The sequence below is a fragment of the Lonchura striata genome, chromosome 5 (genome assembly GCF_046129695.1).
Source record: "Lonchura striata isolate bLonStr1 chromosome 5, bLonStr1.mat, whole genome shotgun sequence".
Taxonomy (NCBI): Eukaryota; Metazoa; Chordata; class Aves; order Passeriformes; family Estrildidae; genus Lonchura; species Lonchura striata.
In genome coordinates, this window is record NC_134607.1 from 20,764,664 (window position 1) to 20,784,857 (window position 20,194).

At 38.6% G+C, this 20,194-nt stretch overlaps 1 protein-coding gene across 3 annotated transcripts in view; it reads left to right on the plus strand.

The window, feature by feature from the left end:
- POLR3B (RNA polymerase III subunit B) overlaps nt 1–19,930 on the plus strand; it is a 71,620-nt gene extending 51,690 nt beyond the window's left edge. For all 3 annotated transcript variants that reach the window (XM_077783375.1, XM_021535985.2, XM_021535973.3), the window contains exons 24-28: nt 6,508–6,611; nt 7,471–7,637; nt 9,935–10,048; nt 15,118–15,291; nt 19,345–19,930. In XM_077783375.1, coding sequence (XP_077639501.1) covers nt 6,508–6,611; nt 7,471–7,637; nt 9,935–10,048; nt 15,118–15,291; nt 19,345–19,474 — 689 coding nt within the window. In that variant the 3' untranslated portion in view covers nt 19,475–19,930. The remainder of the gene's footprint in view (nt 1–6,507; nt 6,612–7,470; nt 7,638–9,934; nt 10,049–15,117; nt 15,292–19,344) is intronic.
- The last annotated feature ends 264 nt before the right edge of the window (nt 19,931–20,194 follow it).

The following is a 20,194-nucleotide window of genomic DNA, read 5'->3' on the forward strand; positions in this document are numbered from 1 at the left end:
TGAAGTATATTTATTTTCTAGGAATGCATGAAGATGAGATTTGATTTCATGGAATCATAGTAGTAGTGGGTTTTAAATAATTAAATGTGTGCAAAATAAGAGATAGCACAAACCACATCTCAAACTTTTTGATGGTCTTTTTCTTGTATGCCAAATTGATTTGTATTTCAAAGCTCTGCTTTGTAACTGGAGCAGAAGGAAGCAGAGTAAAGGAATTAGAAAGTGTCTGGGATACAACAGATTAAATCTCACAAACCAGCTTTAGCCTTTTGTTACAGAAAAGCCTTTCGTTAAATACGTAGGTAGATTTTGTAGGCCCCTGTAATAACACAGATCTATGTCACTGCCTCTGTATTTGCTGCCGTGTTTGTGTCCTCTCACATGTCAACATGGTATTGGCAAGGGTCACCACTTCTGGCCTGTCCACCACACCCTTTTTTCACGTGAGTCCTTGTTTTAAGTACGCTCCTTCCAAGCTGCCTGTAAAAGGTTGTCTGTCCTTCAAGGCTTCTCAGAAAGAATTATGTGGGGAGAAGGAGAAAAAAAGCAAACAAATGAGGCCACCATGTCGTATTCTGAAATGCATATATTTTGCTTTATTTTCATATTCATCTTCAAACTGGATATTGCAGTAAGATCTTTGGGGCTGGACTGTCTTTGTAGTCTGTAAAGTCACTAAGCTTCTCGTGTCTCACAAATAAATCCTCTCTGGTAGTTATATGTTTATCCTGAACTGCAGAACTTTGTTTTTGCTTATGTTGCATCATATATTTTCCAGAAGGATACAAAAACTTCTTTTGGTTAATTGTTTTGTTGTTTTAATCTTGTATTCTTCAAGCAAAGTCACTTTTCAAAGCACAGAAGGCAAAATAATTGTTAAGCTAAAGAAGCTTCATCCGAGTTCCATACAAAGTAAATTATTATATTTCCAGATTTCCTCTTGCTTTGCTACAAGTCACAATGAGGAAAAAGTTGGGCTCCTTTGATGTGAAAAAAAGCAATATAACACTTCTCTGAAAGAACATTTCTCAGTCTCTCATGTGAAAAAGGATTAACACCTCCAACAAAGGTCCTGTAGATCACAGAACTAAGCAGCAATACTGAACAGTATTCCTGAGGAGTGGAAAAACTGTATTTAAGCAAGAGATTGTTTGAACTGGCAAACAGAAGCTTTTTAATAGCTGAAGATCTAAGATAAAGGATTAGACCTTTCTGAAGTATCTGCACTTAAACAACTCTAAAAACAAGGAAGCAAGTTTAAATTCATGAAAGATGGTCTTTGTTTTCCTAAATGAACCATGTTCTTTAGTGTCAAAACAAAATCCATTTACTGCATTATCAATTACATAAACTTCATGACAATCCCTCTCATCTACCAAAGTCTGACCTTGCCTACTTTTTAAAATTTTTATTAGTTTGAGCATCTGCCATCTGCTTTCCTAACTTCATAGTGGAGATCAACTTATCTTTTTCCTTTTAATGGGCACTTGTACAGTACAGATAAGCAGAACATTTAAAATAAAACATTAGTTTTAAATAGCTACTTGTGTCATTTCTCCCCATGTTACAAGTCAGAATTAGTACTTTATCTCTAATAGAACTTCAGTGAGTTTATAGTAATTAAATGGTTTAAGTGGCATTAAAAAGAATTTGCTCTCAATCATTTGCAGGAATGTGGGATGATGAGTAGTTATTAGGCATCAGAGAAGGTAGGGATATCTTACCATATTTTTATCTTCAGAAATTGAATTTGTAAAAATGTCAGAATGCCATTAAAACTTCTCATACTGTTTTTTCTATTTATTTTTAACAAAACCATTGCTTAGCTCCCTGTCTTAAGAAGAAAATTACAGCATTTTTTATCTCAAGCAGCAAACAGGTAACCTTCTGACCTTTTCAGTAAATCCTCAACTGAACTTGTGAAATTAGGGTGATTTAGGATTTTATGGCACAGAATAAAAATCTCTAATTCTGTTTCCAAATAGTGTATCCTGAACACACATTTTATTAAGCTCTTGACTCATTCAGCCATGTGTATTTTGTAAAGTTCCTATGGTTATTGTTTTACAATAGCTGCTTCCAGAAGCATTGTAAGGGTTTCAATTAATCAGCTCTTTGTGTGCTTCAGACTATGCAAATTTATCACATCAGACCATTCAGCAGCTCATGGGAAAGCAGTGTACAAACTGTATTGTCTTCTAGCACCTCCTCTCATTTAGAGTGATGTTTTTAATAAGAAAACTAATCAAGTTTACTTATGCATTATTTATCTGTTAATTTTAATTCTGTTCTTTACCTCTTATGTCAAATGGGATGTAGCAAGTGATATGATAGATCAGTGAATGATTCAATATTGAACAAAGCTTATGTGGTGCAGCACTTTTTTCTTCTAGACTTCTTTTATGCGTAGTTAGCCAACAAAGTATGTAATTAGAGAATTTTGAAACAGCTGTACATTTGTTGTTCAGCCTTACTAATTTTTGCAAATCTGTCACTTGTCCGTAACATACAGCACAGTGTTACTGCTACAACTTTGCTTAATTATGTGGTGTTGTCTTATTTCTCAAGAGTATTTCCAAATTCTGGCAAATCTGGCAAAGCTGAAATAGAGGCCTTTCAAGTCAGTTTTAGCTCTTTTACCACCGTATCATTAGAATGAGTAAACAAGTACATTTAGTAATGCACTTCTTTTTATCTTGCTGATAGAAACTCGTATTGCTGCTGCTGCTTCTATTCACGTCGTCTCCTTTGCTCTCTAATGTCCCTCCTGCTGGTAGTAATTAGTTTTCTATATTAGGTTGTTTTGACTTATTTGATGATTTTTTTTTCCCCCCATTTGGCATGTGTGTGTGTATAGAAGGCACCTTATCGTAGCTTGGTGAAAAACTTTCCCATAGTGTTGTGTTCTGTCCCTGCCCCTTCCCAGCCACCCCCCTTCCCCTTCTGCGCCGAACCGCGCTTTGAGTCTGGCTGCGCTCGTGTTTGTCAGCAAACTGCAAAAGCAGCCACACGAAAGGTACCAGCTCTGGAAACCTGAGTTTCTCCTGATTAGGAAAAGAAACTCAGACAAAAGTACAGGGGCGAGGGGCTCTTTATGCTGTCAGTGCCTTGTGGAGGTACATGGGTTTGAGATGCTGTCAGCATTGATGCTGATAGCGTGTGTGGGGCTGGGAGCCATTGTGCATAGTCAGGGGGCTGTCATTTATTGGCTGCTGTACAATAGCATTGAAAAACACTGCCTATGGCTGTTTTATACTTGCATGTTAAACCACTGTGGATGTCTGATTTAAGGTTATTCTAATTTAAACTGTTACCCTTGCATTAAGCTGCCGTGCTTATTAATCCACTTTTTTCCCCTTTTTGATATTGTAAAAGACTTGCTTAGCATTTTCACTGATTTTCTTTCTAAAGTGACATTACAAAATAGGTACACAAGTTTTTTTTCTAGAATTTAATTTTTTTAAATGAAAAGAAATTAGATGTAGCAAGTTGCTAGTGCTTTCTTGCTCAAGCACATAACCATCTTGTTAATCCACATTAAAAAACACATTTTGGTTTTGGTTTTGTCTGCAGCCTTTTCTGATTGTTAGTACTTGATTCTGGTCCCAGATGAGACACCAGAATGTATAGGTGAGAGCCATTCAGGCCCACTGTAATACAGAATTTAGTCCCAAATTATATTACTTGATTCCAGATGCAGCATATAAAAATTGTGAAAGGAAGGGAAGTGAATGAAACCATATTATTCCATGTGTCCTCTATGAATGCTGGGGATCAATTTTCATGTGATATCTAAATCAGTAACAAAGAAATACTAACCTCTAGTAAGAGCCACAGAGCAAAATAGCCTCCTAGTTTGAGGGTACCTTATTTATGAATATTGTATGGAGTGTAGTTGAGCAGCTCATTTGTGAAATGGAGTTTGTACTTGAACAGGGTTTGGAACTTGAGGCTGTTTTAAATCCAGCCTCCTCTCCTTTACTGTTTTATTGGCCAGTTGCAAGTGGTAATTCCCCTTACATGGATTAATTCACTTGGTCACTTTTTTGCAGCTGTTGGCTTGCCTGGTACTGTTCTGCTGGAAAAAAAAAAAAAAAAAAAAAAAAAAAAAAAAAAAAGTAGCAAATTCAGGAGCTTAAAGTGTAGACTGGCGAGCATTAGTCTCCTAAAGAGCTTCTGAAAGCAAGCAATTGCAAAATAAAATCAAGTTTACATTTTGATTGAATTGCTGTTACTTATTTTTAGAAGTAGCATTGTACATAGGAAAAGTATCTTTCAATTTTTTTAACAGTTGAATGAACTTTCTTAAAACATAGGGTAGGAAGAAGCTTCTCTGTCCTCTAAATACACACAGACATGCTATAGATCTGCTACAGGCTCAGCAACTTCTTAAAATACAGAAGCTTAGAACTGAGGCTTTATAGCTTTCCCTTTTTTTTTCTTTTTTTCCCCTCTCTGTAAAATAGAAACTTTATAAATGGCCTAGTAAGCTTCACATTTCTGGATTCTGTCTAAATATTTTGTTTTTAACTTCTAAGCTCATTATGCTGTCTTTGTGTTAACTTGTATTAAAATCTGTCAGCTATGACTGGTCTCATAACCACAGTCAGCGGACCAGAATAAGTTAATTATTTACTTGTGTCACTAGTGCTCTTCATCTAATGAAATGCACAGCTGTGTTAGATCTGCAGTTGGGTGTGTAGGTCCTATTGTTACACAAGTCAGCGGAGGGTAGAAGCCGCTATGATGGAGAGCCCTCAGTTCTTTCTGCTGTTCTGCCTTTCTGTGTCGATTTCATGGATCTTTTATCATTCACTTTCACACAAAACAAACAACACAGTGGCTGTCTGCTATGGGAACCAGCTTGGCATATAAAAGGTTTTCAGAGCCTAAAGTAATTTTAAGTTAGCTGAGATTTAATTCTTGGCTTACAGGTGCTGTGAAGTCCAGATGCAACCTAATGCTTTCTTAGATGGTGATGCAAATAAGGCAGAATGTATGCACAATAATACACATATAACAGAGTATTTATGTATAAAATTTTAGGACAAAAAAAAGCTGTGCAAGGAAGAGATAGTGGGTTGGTTTGAGGTTTTTGTTGGGTTTTTTTTGGTTTGTTTTTTTTTTTTGATTTTCAGCAAATGATTGCTCCTTGGCAGGGAGGGCTGAAAGGATGTTATTGATTTATCACAGTAGAACAATGAAAATTAGTTTCAATAGGTTTAAAAACAAAATACAACAGCACACACACCCTTGCCCCAGACGGTTTTTTTCTGGTCCCTTCCCCCATACTTTCCATTCTCATTCTATTAACTACTGTCCCATACACCTATCCCTGTCTTGCTTGGACAGTGGAAGAGGAGCTCCCTCCTGAGCAGACGCCGATATCCCCCTGTGAGCTGGCTGGTCGGGGGATGCCTTTTTAGGGATGTAACCAGTACCCTCAGTCTTCCAGGAGCCCCCTCCACTCCAGGACTGTTCCCAAAGCATGCTCTGGCACAGTTGTAGCAGGCTAATCTCAAATAGCTTGCAGACTTTTTCAGCTCTAAGGGCTTCTGGAAGAAATTGTCCAGCTGAAACAGTAGCTTTGGTTCAAAGGAGTATGGGCTTAAGCAGCTGCATTTTAGCACCTGAATCTGAATGTTAGATCTCTTGATCGTTTATAGCTGCAGTATGTTGAACTGCAGAGTTCACTATAGAAAGTTTTAAGGGTTGGAAGGAAAAATTTTGAGATGCATGATGGATATTTAAAATGAGTTTTCATGTTTCTGTTTATTCTTTCTGCAATATTTTTAGAGTTTGGAGGATTTTCTTTGTTTTATATAGAGACTGAAAAAAAACTTCCGAAACTTTTAAAGGGACAGATTGTGTTAATGGACTGACAAAATAAAAGCAGTCTGTGTAGTGGATTGCACTTTGTAATTTATTGATAGCAGTCTTTGCTCAGGAAACAGATGTTATCTGAAAAAAAATCTTTGTTATTTTTTATTTTCCCCTATTTGTCTCTTCTCAGTCCCTGTCAAAGTCCCATTTGTTGTGTTTTTATTTACTGTATTTTGCAAAGATACTTATGATAAATAAATTTCAAATCAATAGTAATTCTGTGTGTCCAAAGGCAAAACTTAAGAGGCCAAATTTCTGAGTTATTTTCTTTCAGGAAATTATAGCATCAGCTTTAAAAACTGGGTCTCTCTTGAGATATTTCAGTCTGATTGGACAGGAGCTTCTAGTTGCTTCTGAAAATAGGATCCAAAGCTTTCTTCCTTAATTTGCTAACTCAAAAATCACTGGGAGCATTATATAAGGATATGCTAATTTTGCCAGTCCTGTCACAAGGGCTCTCTTCTAGTATGCAGGTTGGGAGTACTGGTCATGGTAATGAGTCTGGGTAAAAAGTGATCCATGAGAAAGAGAGGAGGAGGAAAACACTAAAGAAAATCTGGTGATGAGCGTCAGCCCTGCTGGTGGTTTGCTGTTTTGTGAATTGAAATGTTTTCTCTTCTGCAGGGGTGTGCGGACTGATTGTTCCTCAGGAGGACATGCCATTTTGTGATACAGGGATCTGCCCCGATATCATAATGAACCCTCATGGCTTCCCATCGCGCATGACGGTGAGTGGGGCTGCTCCGTTCACGTGGCACCGTCCCCCAAGAGGGAAAGAGAAGGGCATGAGCCACTAGAGACAAAAAAGCTTCAAGTGTGATTTCACTGAGAATATTCTCCAGTCATCCTGCCAGCATTTGCTCTGATCTGAGTAGTCAGCCCTCTGTTTCAGTGTTTTGAAACATCCTACTGTAAAAGGAGCAGGCTGTTTCAGCACCATTCCCATTTTGTTCTGTGTCAAGCTAAGAGGGCTGCGACTAAATACTTCACTTGCACCCTTTGTGTTTGAAAATTTCTTGCTCTTCCTTCCCTATTGCCTGTGCCCACTAATCTGGATGGGGCAGACTGGGGTGAAGGTTGGAGAGGAGCTTCAGTTATAGATCTAGACCTATAAAACTTCTTGAGTTATACACACCTCCCTGGAACTGAGGCAAGTCTTGCACCTGTGGTGCTGCAGAGTCACTGCCTGCTAAATACTTCACTGCCTGGCGTTTTTGTGGGAACTCAGTGCTTCCTGTACACAGCCTCTGATCTTTCTTCCTTTGTTAGCATCTTCCCTTCTGTTCCCACTGCTACACTGCAGCAAATCAGTCTCTATGACTGTTTCCTACAGCAGAAGGCCACACTGATCTTGCCCATTTTTCAGATAACTGGAAGAAGTGGGACTGCCTGACTTGGTACCTTAAGCGTGTTCCCAGACCCTGTGATGAGTCCAGTTTTCCCCTTCACACAGAATCATTCCTCCTGTTGTATGCAATAGCTCAGGCTGCCATCTGGGACACTTTCTCTGACTAACTTGTGCTGTGAGCAATCCAGCAATGTGCCTGTGCTAATGACCAGGCTGCTAAATCTGCTTTTCTTTCACAGGTAGGAAAGTTGATTGAACTCCTGGCTGGAAAGGCCGGGGTACTCGATGGCAGATTTCACTATGGAACGGCTTTTGGCGGCAGTAAAGTTAAGGATGTGTGTGAAGATCTTATTCGCCATGGTTATAACTACCTAGGGAAGGACTATGTAACATCTGGGATCACTGGGTAAGAATCTGCTCTTTAGATTTAGGTGTTTCAGGAGAGTGGGGGAATCCTGTTTAGGCACATCTGAAAAATCTTCTTATGTCTCAGAGCTTGAGAACTTTGTCTTGTTTGAAAACTCTTCTGTGAGATTGAGAAAAGAGGCTGAAGAATAGTGTGCATTTTTTTTTTTCTTAGAAGTATTTTGTGGTACCACATTTTAAAAATTGCTAGTGTATGTGTGGCTGTAATGGGAATGGCCCTTGTGGGTACATACGAAAATTTCTCAAGTTTTACTGCCTGGCAAAAAAAAAGCTAAAACCAAGGCTTTCTTATTGAGAGACAGAAGAAATTTCAGATTTCTGTCAGCAGAAAGTCTTTCATATGCTTGGAATCAGATAAGCATTTTCATGTTGACTTTAATAGTACTGTAAATATGGATTTGGAGGCAAGCATCTGTTCTTGGGAATATTTTGTGTGTGCTCTTTTTTTCCTTTTTCCTTTTTTTTTCTTTCGATTACACAATGTTTCAGTCTGGCATAATACTCTAATCTGCAAACTTCCTGCTGTGTTGATCAGACTGGCTTCTGAGACACAGAGTTCAAAGAACGCAAGATAGTTTAGGAACAGGAAAAAGCCATATGGCTTCACATGCCTGCCCCTCCAAAATGTATCTTAATCCTACCTTCCTGCTATTTTTATTATCCTTCCAGTCCCCTTCTTCTCAAGGAGCAAGTTTAGGTCTTTTTTGCAAGTTTTTTTTTTATATGCTTCTTATTTTAATTGCCTTTCTTACCAACTTATTCCATATGTTGCTTCTCTTTTTGCTTCAGAGATACAATTTTATTTTCCTTATTCACTCCATATTTCATAAATTGTATATCAAGTATCCTGGTGCTTGAAACACTTCCTGTTGGTATAACATGTTAGCTTTTAAAAAATCTGACTAATCATGTTTCCTAGGGAGAATAAAATCATCTAGCTCTAAAAATCCCCCATCCCCAAACTTCAACTTTAAAGTGCCCCATTTGGAGATGTTATTTAAGGTTACTGATACTTTTTTCCATGCAAATTACACAGGCTTAATCTGTTTGTTATGAAATTTGAAGGCAGATTTCATAAGAATGTGAAAGTTTGTGGATTTCAAATGTCTAATGAAGTTTTATTTTCTTCAATAGTCAACTTTTGGAATAACACTGCATAATGTCAGTAATGACTCTGAAAGGGATGTATAATACTGTTGTCTCCTGCTTGTTTTTACATTTTCATTTTGCCTTTTTTTTTTTTTCTCAAACAAATTAGTGGCCATGCTGAGTCTGTCAGTGTTTACTCTGGTCATTCTCGGTGCTGTAGGTGGTAGCTGGGTGAAGGTGGCAGCTGGGAAACGATTGAGTGCTTTTCACTGGTTGTTTTCTGATCCTTAGGCGCATACACTCTTCTTTCAGTTGGGGGTGTTTTAAACATAGAAATCTTCGGCCATATTCCAGCTCACAGAATGGAGTAGCACCCTCTGCACTGCTCACAGATGTCCTCAAGCTTATGAAAGTGCCTAAATGCAGTTCTCAAGAACCCTTTACCCAGTTCATCTGAGCCCCCAGTGCCAGCCAGGGCAGCAATCTTTGTCCCCTGGATGCAGCTGCTGGGAATGCTGCCGGGACAGCTGTGCTGATGCACAGCCACTCAAGGAGACCTTTCGCCCCTCTGGGCCTTGGGTTGTGCCTCAGGGTGCTGTGCTGGGAGAATTAGTGGATGAGGACACTGTCAGCCTCACGGTGTGCCAATGCTAAGTGGTTGTTGTAAATGCAAATTTCTTAAAGTGCTCCTACAAAAAGGATGTTTTGAGCATTTATGCTGAATGTGTTTGCTTACATATATGCTTACCTTTATGAATGAATGTAAACAGAAATACACTAAGTCACTCTTCAGAGTCTGAGACATTTACAGTCCTTCCTGGCTACTGATGACACTGTTGAAGCACTCCTGTACAGGTTCAGAGGAGGGGCTTACCGTGGTACAGCTGAAACAGGTATCTGCAGCTGTAGCAGCACGTCTGTACAACATAAGAGCAGAGTTTAGGAGCTTGTTCCTTGCTGCAGTAGAGACAGCAGCATGTGGTGCTGGCAGTGTACTTTCCCTGTGTTCAGCAAATTTCCCTGGAAGAGGTTTCAGACTGGTTGCCCAGAAAGCCCAAACACATTTTTCTGGGATTCATAATGTCCAAATTGGTTCACATTTCTCCTGTGCATGACACCCTTGCCTCTCTTAAGGTAGATGTGTGCTAACTGTGGTTGTCGGTTTTGCTTTGCTTTTTACTCTTCCAGGGAGCCTTTGGAAGCATATATCTATTTTGGTCCCGTGTATTACCAGAAACTGAAGCACATGGTGTTGGATAAAATGCATGCAAGAGCTCGAGGACCCAGAGCAGTGCTCACCAGGTATTATTAGAGGCTAAGTGCAAAATTCTTGTGTACATGCAGAAGTGTGCCCAGCTGACTGATAGCTGTAAAACTAAGTGTTTTTACCTTGTGATACTTGGCACCAAATGCTATGAACTTGTTATTACATTGTTGCAAACTCTGACAGTAGACTGTGGCAGGAGGTTGTTCTGAAGGTTCAGGTGTGCTCTATGTGGTTCAAAACATGAGTTTGCTTCTCAGACTTCTGCTAGCAGCTGGTAAAAACACAGTCTGATTTGCAGTACACATTGTGGGCCCTTCCTGTCAAATTGCTCATATAATAGGTATTGTAAGAGGTTTGTTAGGTATTTAGCTCATATCATAGGTATTTTTCTTTAACAAAATCAGATATGAGTAGAAGGAAGAAATTTTTAAATATGGTCTATTTCAACATACTTTGAAGAAACCCTTTGGGGAAATTGAAGTCTCCTGCATTTACTGGTGCTACTTACTTACATTTTCTCCTTAAAGCCAAGGTCTGTGTCTGCTTGCACTCATGTTCAAAGTTTCTGATATTCCTTGCTCACAAAAAAGAGTTTATGGCACAGGTTTTGCTTTGGGGATGCTTCTAAGGGGTCGTTTAGTTCACCTCTCTCCATCACAATAGGGTTATTTTCGGAAACTTGACAGAAAATTAAATTCCAGCTAATCTTGAATATTCTAGCAAAGATTATTCCAAATGTCTTTTGCCAGTGTTTCTGGGCTATTATGTTGACCCTTATACCTCACCTCCTGCATGGTGGCACTTTTCTTTTTAACCAGTCAAAACTTGTACTGATTCTGACCATAGAAATCTTTGTTCTGTTTGTAACATGTAAGCACAGTCATGTCTGTCCCTTACTCTTCCCTGTAACAAACATGATTTGTATCCTTTAATTCTTCAGTTATTTTTATGCCTCTGATTGTGTGAGGATCTGCCACTCTTGCTTTACCTGGCTGTACAACAGCTCTTAGTAAGTGCAGCTTCTACCTATTGATGTGCTGTTAGAGAAAGGTGGAGCAAGTCTCTGCTGTACTTGATACAGAGGTGTCTTCCTCTTTGGCTTTTCATTGCTTATTTCCTACGCCTTTTTGCTTTCCAGCCTCACACTGTCTATAGGACAAACTTGTGCTTTCCATGGAAATAAATGCCAGTGGTTGAACTGGGAAAGAAATAATTAAAAGATTTTGTAACCCTTGTCTGAACTTTTTCATCAACCACATTGAGAAAAGGAGGTGTAGCACAAGCGCAGCTGCTTGCCTATGTGAACATAAATGATATTCCCAAATAATAGGCTGTCTGCCCCATTTTCTGTTTTTCAGCGTGTTAAGCATTTTATTGGTCCTTCACATGAAAGTGAAAACTATCTTAGCTTACAGTATGCAGGATTTACTGGACCTCCTGGCTTACCCAAATCCCTTGATTTGCCTTTGTATTGCCTCCCCAACTTCTCAGCTGTTCAGAGATACTGAATTTAAATAAAACCTGAATACCAAGTCAATGCATGTTTATATGTAAAGATTAAGTTTGTGTGATTTTTCCCTTCCCTTACTTTCTGCAAATTCTTTGTTTGGTCAGTAGCATCATACTATGTAATTAGGGCTCCTTAGTTGACTTTATTTGACTTTCAGGAAAGCGCTAGTGGATGTTCAATTTATGCTGCCTCTTGACTAGTCTTTGAGGAATTTTCTTTTTTCTTCTCAAATAATTAAACATTTGTTATTGACATTGCCTCTGCTGAGGGAGTCAGCATTGCCAGCTTTCTTATTCTCTATTCTTTTATCATCCATTACACTTCCTGGAGAGTAGATTGCATCTAACATTCTTTTTTTATTTTAAAAGTAATCCTGTAACAGCTTCCAACGTGGAATTTGGCTGTCATTGTCTTGAAATGCATTTTATTATATATCAAATGTACCCTAAGTGACAGAGCAAAGCTGTATTTCCATCTGGAGTAAGGCAGAATACTTGAGCTTCTTGATCATCCCTGATTCTAGCTATTGTTCCGATTAAAACAAGACATTTTAGAATTGCAAAGCAGCACTCTTTGTCAACATGGTCAAACCCACCAGGATGTTGCCCTCTGGACTGGTACTGGAAATGAAATGCAATCCTTAATTTCAATGCCATGGGTAGTTGACAATTAAGGTGTAACACAGTTCTATATGTGGTCTTGCTCAGATACCCAGTCCTACTGAATCTTTTAAATAGATAACCTGCTTTTAATTTTTCTTACAAGAGAGCAGTGTAAGCTTTCTGCATACAGAGTTGTTTTGATGGACATTGCCAGAGCTGCCACCTGTGTGTCTTTGGACATGTCAGATGTGCCAGGTCCTGTTGTGTTGCAGGGGAGCACTGGGACAAGCAGTGCTCAGGGCTCCCCTTTGTGCTCTGGGCTCTGTGAGCACAGGATGCCCTCCTCCTTCAAGGCAGGGTTTTTAGGTAATGTTCCACTTCTTGGAGGTCAGAGTTTCAGCTAACAACTTCATTCAAACTACTTGTTTTCCCTAGTAGGCTTAAGGGAGATCTGCTGAGACCATGGAGGCAGAGTTATTTCCCCCACTGGCCAGTGAAACAAGGAATAAGACCATTCAGCTGAACCCACTGTTCTTGCAGAAAATTCAGAATTAGTGCCAATAAATTCTTAATGTGCTTAAAAACACTGAAGTTAATTGTTTTATGTTTTTTTTTATTCTAAAGGCAACTGTTAAATAGAATGAAGACCACTTATTTTTTTATTTAAAACATCACTGCATTTTATTTAGCATTTGAGGATTTTAGGAACTTACATATTTCCTTAATATTAAAAATAGCTCTTTTTCATTATATTCCCAATTTTATTTTCAAGAGTCTACTTTGTTTTCTGATGTTATATTTAGAATAAAGAAAGAAGTTAGTCACCCGAGGCAACAGCTGCACTGTACATGTGTATAGTGGGAATGGGGAAGCACAAATGCTTTATAAGTACTGTTTTAACATTTTAAACAACTTTTTATATGAGGAATTTTAAAACTTCTGTGAGCTGGAAGAAGAATCTGATAATCTTAGGAAGCAGAAGATAGACTCATTTCAAAGGCTCAATCTCAGTATTTAAATTTTTGGTACTTTAGAAAAGACTACTCTTTAATCATAGTGAGAGTGAAACTTAGCAGCTAAAGGTTCAAGTTGGATTTTTTTGTTTGGGGAGTTTTATGTATTTTTGAAATGTAATTTCATCGGCCTTAAAAATGTTCACCCTCTATCTGTTGAAAGACCCATGGCATATCTACACATGGAGTTGAGATCCCATACTATTTCCAGAGGTTTTATCCTGCCATAATTTGGGTGGGACTTTATTTGGGCTCACATTTGTAAAATTATTTTGTCATTTTGACCTGTACAACAGCAGCAGGTGAAACTTCTGAAAGCAGACTTGTGTATTAAATAATATTATAGCAGTCAGTTCATAAAACAACTTGGGCACTTCTAGCACTGTAGTAAATGCCTGATTCCTTGGAGGTCCAAACTGCTTTTAAAATCTGCCTCTTGGCACTTCAGAAGAGAAACTGCATTCACACAGGGTTAGCCTTTAAAACAGCATCTGAACAGTGATGGTGCCATCATCCAGGGAGGGGGCCCTGGGGAGTGTAATCAGGATGTAAACAACTTCTATCCATTCTCCCAACAGTTGGAAAAACAGAAGGTTATATGAATGAAAAGGACAATTTGAATTACAAGCAGATTAGTTTTAAAGTTCCAGTGTGGTCAGAGTAAGAGAAACTACTTCCCCCTAGAAACAAATACAACTTGCATCTTTAGAAGGTATTTTGATCTGGTAATTAGGCTTAGTTTTTACATGTTACAAAAGATTATTAGATGTTGAAGGCTTTTATAAGTTCTTTCCTATGGTTTGCCGCAAGTGGGCAAAATCTTATTTTTATTATCTGTAATAAGCTTAACAAATGCAGTTATTAGAAATAATAGAAACAAAATATACTCCAAAAGTAATGAGCCAGATCTGTCATTGAATATTTTAAGTGGATTACACTGCTACAAGTGTCATAAACAGCACATAAATATGAGGTTTCAGGGAGCATTGAAGCTCAGTAACTTCTTTTAAATTCCTTCTCTTTGCTGTCATGTTTCAGGGAATATACTAAGATGGAAATGCTCATCAAAATGCATGCAGTATATTAGTGCTGTAGGAATTCAGGATTGTTTTTGCTTCATAGTTTGCTCTGATATTTGCAACCTAAGTACTACATCATTGTACTGGTATATGAGAGTAGAATTGTTACTATGAAATTGCAGAATGACGAACAAGAGGTTAAAAGTTTTGATTGTATCCAACAAAAGATTGTCTTATGCAGTTGTAATGTTAAGATTATATACAGTATCTTATTTTTTTACCTCAAAAACTTTAGTGTATCCTCTACTACTTTATTAAAATTTTCCTCTAGCACCATAAGGACAGGAAGACACCTCAGACAATAAATAATAGTTTAACTTGTGTAGAGGAACCTATAGAACACAAAAATGAGTATATTAACTATCATACATGAAAAAAATAAACTAGATAAATGTTACTTTAAAAAATAGCATTTCAATCATGAGGTAGCAATATGTGTACTACTTGTTTGCTGACTTATTTTGGTGTGTTCTCTCACAGATCAAAACCATCTTTATTTTAGAAATTAGTCTTAGCTGTAGTTCAGCTGAAACATTAGGCTGATGATTGATTCATTAACTGCTGAATATTGTTTCATTTTGTTAGCTACAAACGACAATGTCTCATCAAGAAAAAGTGCCAAATCTGTGTCCAGATTGTCTTGGATACTCTTAGAAATCTTTTTGTTTTCACTTATTCAGCTGCATTCTGAGAGGTAAAGAGCTGCAGCCTGGTGCTGCAGTTGCCACTTACAGAACTGCATCATATTGCGGGTACAGGAGCAGCACATTTGTGAGATCAGCAGCTCTGGTTTGTAAAGCCCATCAACCCTGTGTTGTTCTTACAGTTTGAAGACAACCTAGAGTCATAGAATGTGTGTTTTGGAGTACTTACTACATTTCTCTAATGTTTATTTCAAAGGCAACCCACTGAAGGTCGATCCCGTGATGGTGGTTTACGTCTTGGAGAGATGGAACGGGATTGTTTGATAGGTTATGGAGCCAGCATGCTTTTGTTGGAGAGACTGATGATTTCAAGTGATGCCTTCGAAGTGGATGTTTGTGGCCAGTGTGGCTTGCTAGGGTACTCTGGATGGTAAGTTGTCAAGTTCCTCTGTGTAACAGAACCTTGCCTTTGGTTGCAGTGCTTCTCAGTTTTCAAGAGTTCACAGGCACTAATTAACAATCTCATGCACTTTAATCAAAAAGTTCAAAACTGGTATTTGGAAAAATGGGGATGGTTCTTTATTGTGGTCTGACCGAAGTTAGGACTGAATTGAGTGTGTAGTCAATGGGCCGGGGATTTCTCCTGTTGTGGGGGCACAAGTGTTCTCTTCCAAAGGCAGGCTGTATCCTTCAGTCTGTCTGCTGACCTTCTGTCCCAGCCTTGCAAGGTGTTGTCATGCACCCAATCCCATACATCATCTGTATTTTGAAAAGGGGTAACAGCAGTGTCAATGTACTGGACTAGTCGCGCATCTTCTTGCTACACTCCCACCTTGAAGCTCACAAGGCTGAATAGTGAGAGCAGGCTCAGAAGAACAGGAGCAAAAAGCAATATCCCCTGCTTTCTTGTTCTCTAGCTATGGAGTTCATAATCCCATGCATTTGGTTTTCTTTAGCTGTGCCACTCCCAAATGCCTTTTGCTTTGTAATCTTGTAAAACAAGGAGTTCCTCCTCAAAGCATCAGGCACTGATGCTATGTTGGAACTTGAGAGACAAGCAGCTGCCTGTTTGGAAATTCCTTTGGCTTCTGCCTGAATGCCTTGTCCCTAGGAAACTTCTCTCTAGACTGCCTAATGGTCTTGCTGTCTTACTCTGAGACCTAACACAGTACTGAGTTGGTCTCCTGAAAACAAACTGGTTTTTCATGTAGGGGAAGCATAAAACTGAATGTCAAAGCTTTGTGGAGTTCACCACATGTAACACACTGGGTTTTGCTTTAACTGTCTTTTCTCTTCAGCAATTTTGAGATGTTAGATTTAAAGTTGTCCTGTAGCATGCTGAAAATACACCACTATTATTAGAATATAAACAAACTTCTGTTTACAGTCTTAGAGGTCTCTGATATTTTGCTTTGACCTGGTTTTGTTTTAGGCAAGCAGAAAACAAACTTGTGAGACCAATAGGGAGATACAATGTTCTTGCAAGCTTTGCAAAACCAGGTGACCTGAAATCCCATAACTAAGGGAAGAAAAAATAAGTGGTGCAAGTTCAAGTTACACTAATATTATGTTGGTAAAAGAGAATTAAAAGGAGGAGGAGAAAGATTAATTTCTAAACTCAAAAAAAACCACAGTTGGAAACATCATATCTTTGATATTAGCATCAATTTATTGGGAGAAGCAGGAAATTGGACTTTATTCACTTCACTGTCTCAAGAGTGATTTTTCCATGATGTAATGAAGAAGGAAAGTAAGGTGTATTCTCAGTTTGTAGATGTGTAAAGGTGACAGCTACTGTTTCTGCCCTTGGTCAGACCTTTCTTCTGAAGCATGTGGCTTCTGGCCAGAAACCAAGCACCCCCTTTGTCTGCTGACAGCAGCAGCAGCTCTGCTCCTGGGGAAGCAGGTGTTTAGACAGAGGTGGGTAAACATGTGTAATCCAGAGGAGAGATGAGCATCTTGCTCATCCTCTGGACATCCTGAAATTGGTGATTTTCAGTTGGGCATGGCGCTGCTGGCTCTTGTGCCATAACCCTTTTTGAGAGTCTGTTTTTCTTGAGTGTGTATTCCATGTGTGTAAAAAGGGAAGCTTTTTTCTGACCCAGGTCTCTTAAAGCTAGTGCAATGCAAATAACAGTTGTAGGAAGTAATGTGAAAGGAAGCATGTGCCATAAATCAAAGAACCAACTACTTCTAACTCTGTAAAGCATTGCCTTTAAAAAACCTCACATGGAGATGTAGCTCAATTATTTTTTCAATAAGACCTTGACTTTCAGAGCAGTCTTTGAAGATTTTCAGAGTCCACAGGAACTGAAAGTACCTTGAAGAAGAAAATTAGGAATTTGAACTTTAGAAGTAATGCTACATTTTATTTTTAAGGTGTTGCTAATAAATTTCATTTTTTGAAGTTCATAGCAAAGTTAAGTAACTCCTTAAATAATTGTGAAAGAAACTACTGTCTCAGACAGAGCCAGACATTCTTGCAATCTGGTTCTGTGAAAAGCTGTCTGATGTGAGAGTAATCAATAAGAGAGCTTCTGCTAAATTTTATACTGTGTCTACCAGTATCTGAGGTAAGTGGCCCTATAATGAGCATCACAGTAGAGACGAAGTCATTAAAAAAAATTTCCAAATGGGCCTTTTCAGTGACTCAGGCATTAAATAGGCATTGCTGCAAGAAATCTTTTAGAAACATTGTTTGTGGCTGGCATTAAGGGTACTTGTCTTACAGAAGATGAGCCCTTCCTCTCAGACAAGGACTAGCCCCTGGGTAGGTTTTTCTGCAAGATAGTAACAGCAGATCAGTGTTGGGGCCTGAACTGGTATTTTCACAGGGAAAAGGGGTTCTTGTGGCTGTGACAGAATTTGTCCCTGTAAAAAATGTGGTTGAAACTTACTGTGATGTACTGGGTTTATGCCGATTTTCCAATTTAGCTGTTGCACAGATGCTTAGGAGCAGAACTGCAGTGAATGCAATGAGCAAAATTTGGTCCTTTTTTGGTGACAAGGTATTCTGATCTCCCTAGTATGTGCATTTTAAACTATGGATGAAGAAAATTTTTTTTCTGGTCTAAATTCAGCCTTGAATGGTACAGTTGCCTTTTTCTGACCAGTTTAGTGTCAATTCCAATACCAAATGTTCTTTCATGTACTTGTTTTTGTGATCTCTTTTTGATAGAGTTTCGTGCTTACTGCACCTTTCTGGGTGGTCCCCATCGAGTACAAAGCTGGCCAAGAATGGTGTAGCTTTGAGCCTGGGTGCAGTGAGTAGTCTCTGCTCCTCAGTCCCTAGGAGGTGTAATCAGATGCCAGACATGTGCTCATAGCAGAGAAGTTGTGTCTCATCAGGCTTCCAGGGCCTGCAAGGAATTCTGTCTCTCCTGTAGAGAGCAACTGCTTGCTTGCCATGGCTAGAGAACGGCTCCCATTCAGGTCACTTCCTCCCACCCTAAAATGTACCTGTTCCTATAATTATGGACTGGGAAAGTGGTTATAAACCTGCATTGACTGTGATCCTCATTCTGTACCACAGAAACCTGCAGGAGTTCTGCTAATTCTTCTTTGATTGGATCTTCAGACTATTATGACTTTATGGCAGAAATATAAATTTGAAACACAGGAACAAAAAAAAAAAAAAAAAAAAAGAGCTTTGTTAGACCATTAGGAAATGCTGAGTCACTCTGTGTTCCCAAAGGAGTGGCTTTCTCAACTCTCCAAAATCAGAAAATTTCATATATGGGAGAAAGAAGAAATAGGGAGATTGGAAATGGATTTTTATAAGAAATATTTTCTACCACCACTGAATTTGAGTCCCAATACTGTAAAGATGGCTGGCTAGCCTGTTTATTCCTTATATAGTCATGGTTATATCTATTTGACAAAAAATCCCCTTATCTCTGAATTTTGAGATCATTAGAGCAAAGAGCACAAAGAATACGTGTTAAAGCGGTTTTACTGAATTTCTATGCTGACTAAAGTTTAAAGATGTAAGATGAGAAGGGCCTCTTTTCTGGAAAGTGTAATGATTTGAGACATTATAGGGTGAAATTGTGTATTTAAAACCTTCTTTCTTCCTGACGCTTCTTTTTGTGACATATATGTAGCACAGAAATTGGACCATTAACCATTTTTTCAGAAACACTTGGCTTTGTTCACCTTCTTTGTGTCACTGTGCACTGCTGAATTTGTTGACATTTATGTGAGTGCTGACGAAGCAGAAGTCAGTCCTGTTAGCTCCTGAGCATTGTGATTGCCCTCCTAGAAAAGTGCAAGTTTAACATTAAGCTCCTGTTGATTTCAGTCAGATTATTTAAGGACTTTAAAGCTATGACTTAAGCACTAAAATGTGTCTCAAGCATTTGGGGCTTCTGGGACTGTGGCCAGTGTTTAAATGCAGGTGGATAAAACAACAGTGTCTAGTGGCAATTGGGTTTTTTCAGCAGAAGTTATTGACCAACTCTTAACTTTCTTTTTGTTTCCCTAGGTGCCACTACTGCAAATCATCATGTCATGTGTCTTCTCTACGCATACCTTATGCTTGTAAACTCTTATTCCAAGAACTGCAGTCCATGAACATCATACCTAGGTTAAAACTTGCTAAGTACAATGAATGAACAAGATGAAAAAGACCCTAGAAAAGTACCTTAAGGAATGATATGAAAATCCAGCATATCTAACTGGGACTTTTGGTGAACAGGAATAAACTCTAAAACCTGAATGAACAGAGTCTGTCAGTGAAAAATACTAGGAGCAGTTCTGAAGCCTTGATTAGTCAAGAACAGAAGATGTGGGAATTGAGGAATAAGGCCATGGTCCAGCAAAGCACTTGGATCACTTCAAAAAATCCCATGCTTGTGTTTGGAAAGGTCTTTGCTGGGCTAGGTCTTAAGCAGAACTAAATACACATCTTATTCATAGAGGTTAAAAATGTTTTCCAAACCATTGTAATAAATGTTTTAAATAATACTGGCTGAATATGCTGACAGTTGTGTAAGGATGTTAAGGTGTTAAAATGTCTAAACCATTTGCTGTTCCTAAAGCAGTTCATTAAAGCGTTAAAATTTTCTAAACTAGTGTAAATGTTAGATAAATGAAACTACTTTCTCAAGAGCTTGAGATCAGACATTTTGAGTGAGATTTCAACATGCAGGTGCATTTGTGTGCTGGCAGTTGTGTGCTTTTACAGGTGATATGCTGTCAACTAAATGTACGCTGTTTCCATGAAGCTCACAGGAGGAGGTGACTGCATATGTAGCAAGTGCATGATACAGCACACAGATAGCCATTCCATTCCTCCTGAGGGTAGCAGATCTGATAATACACTGATGATAATA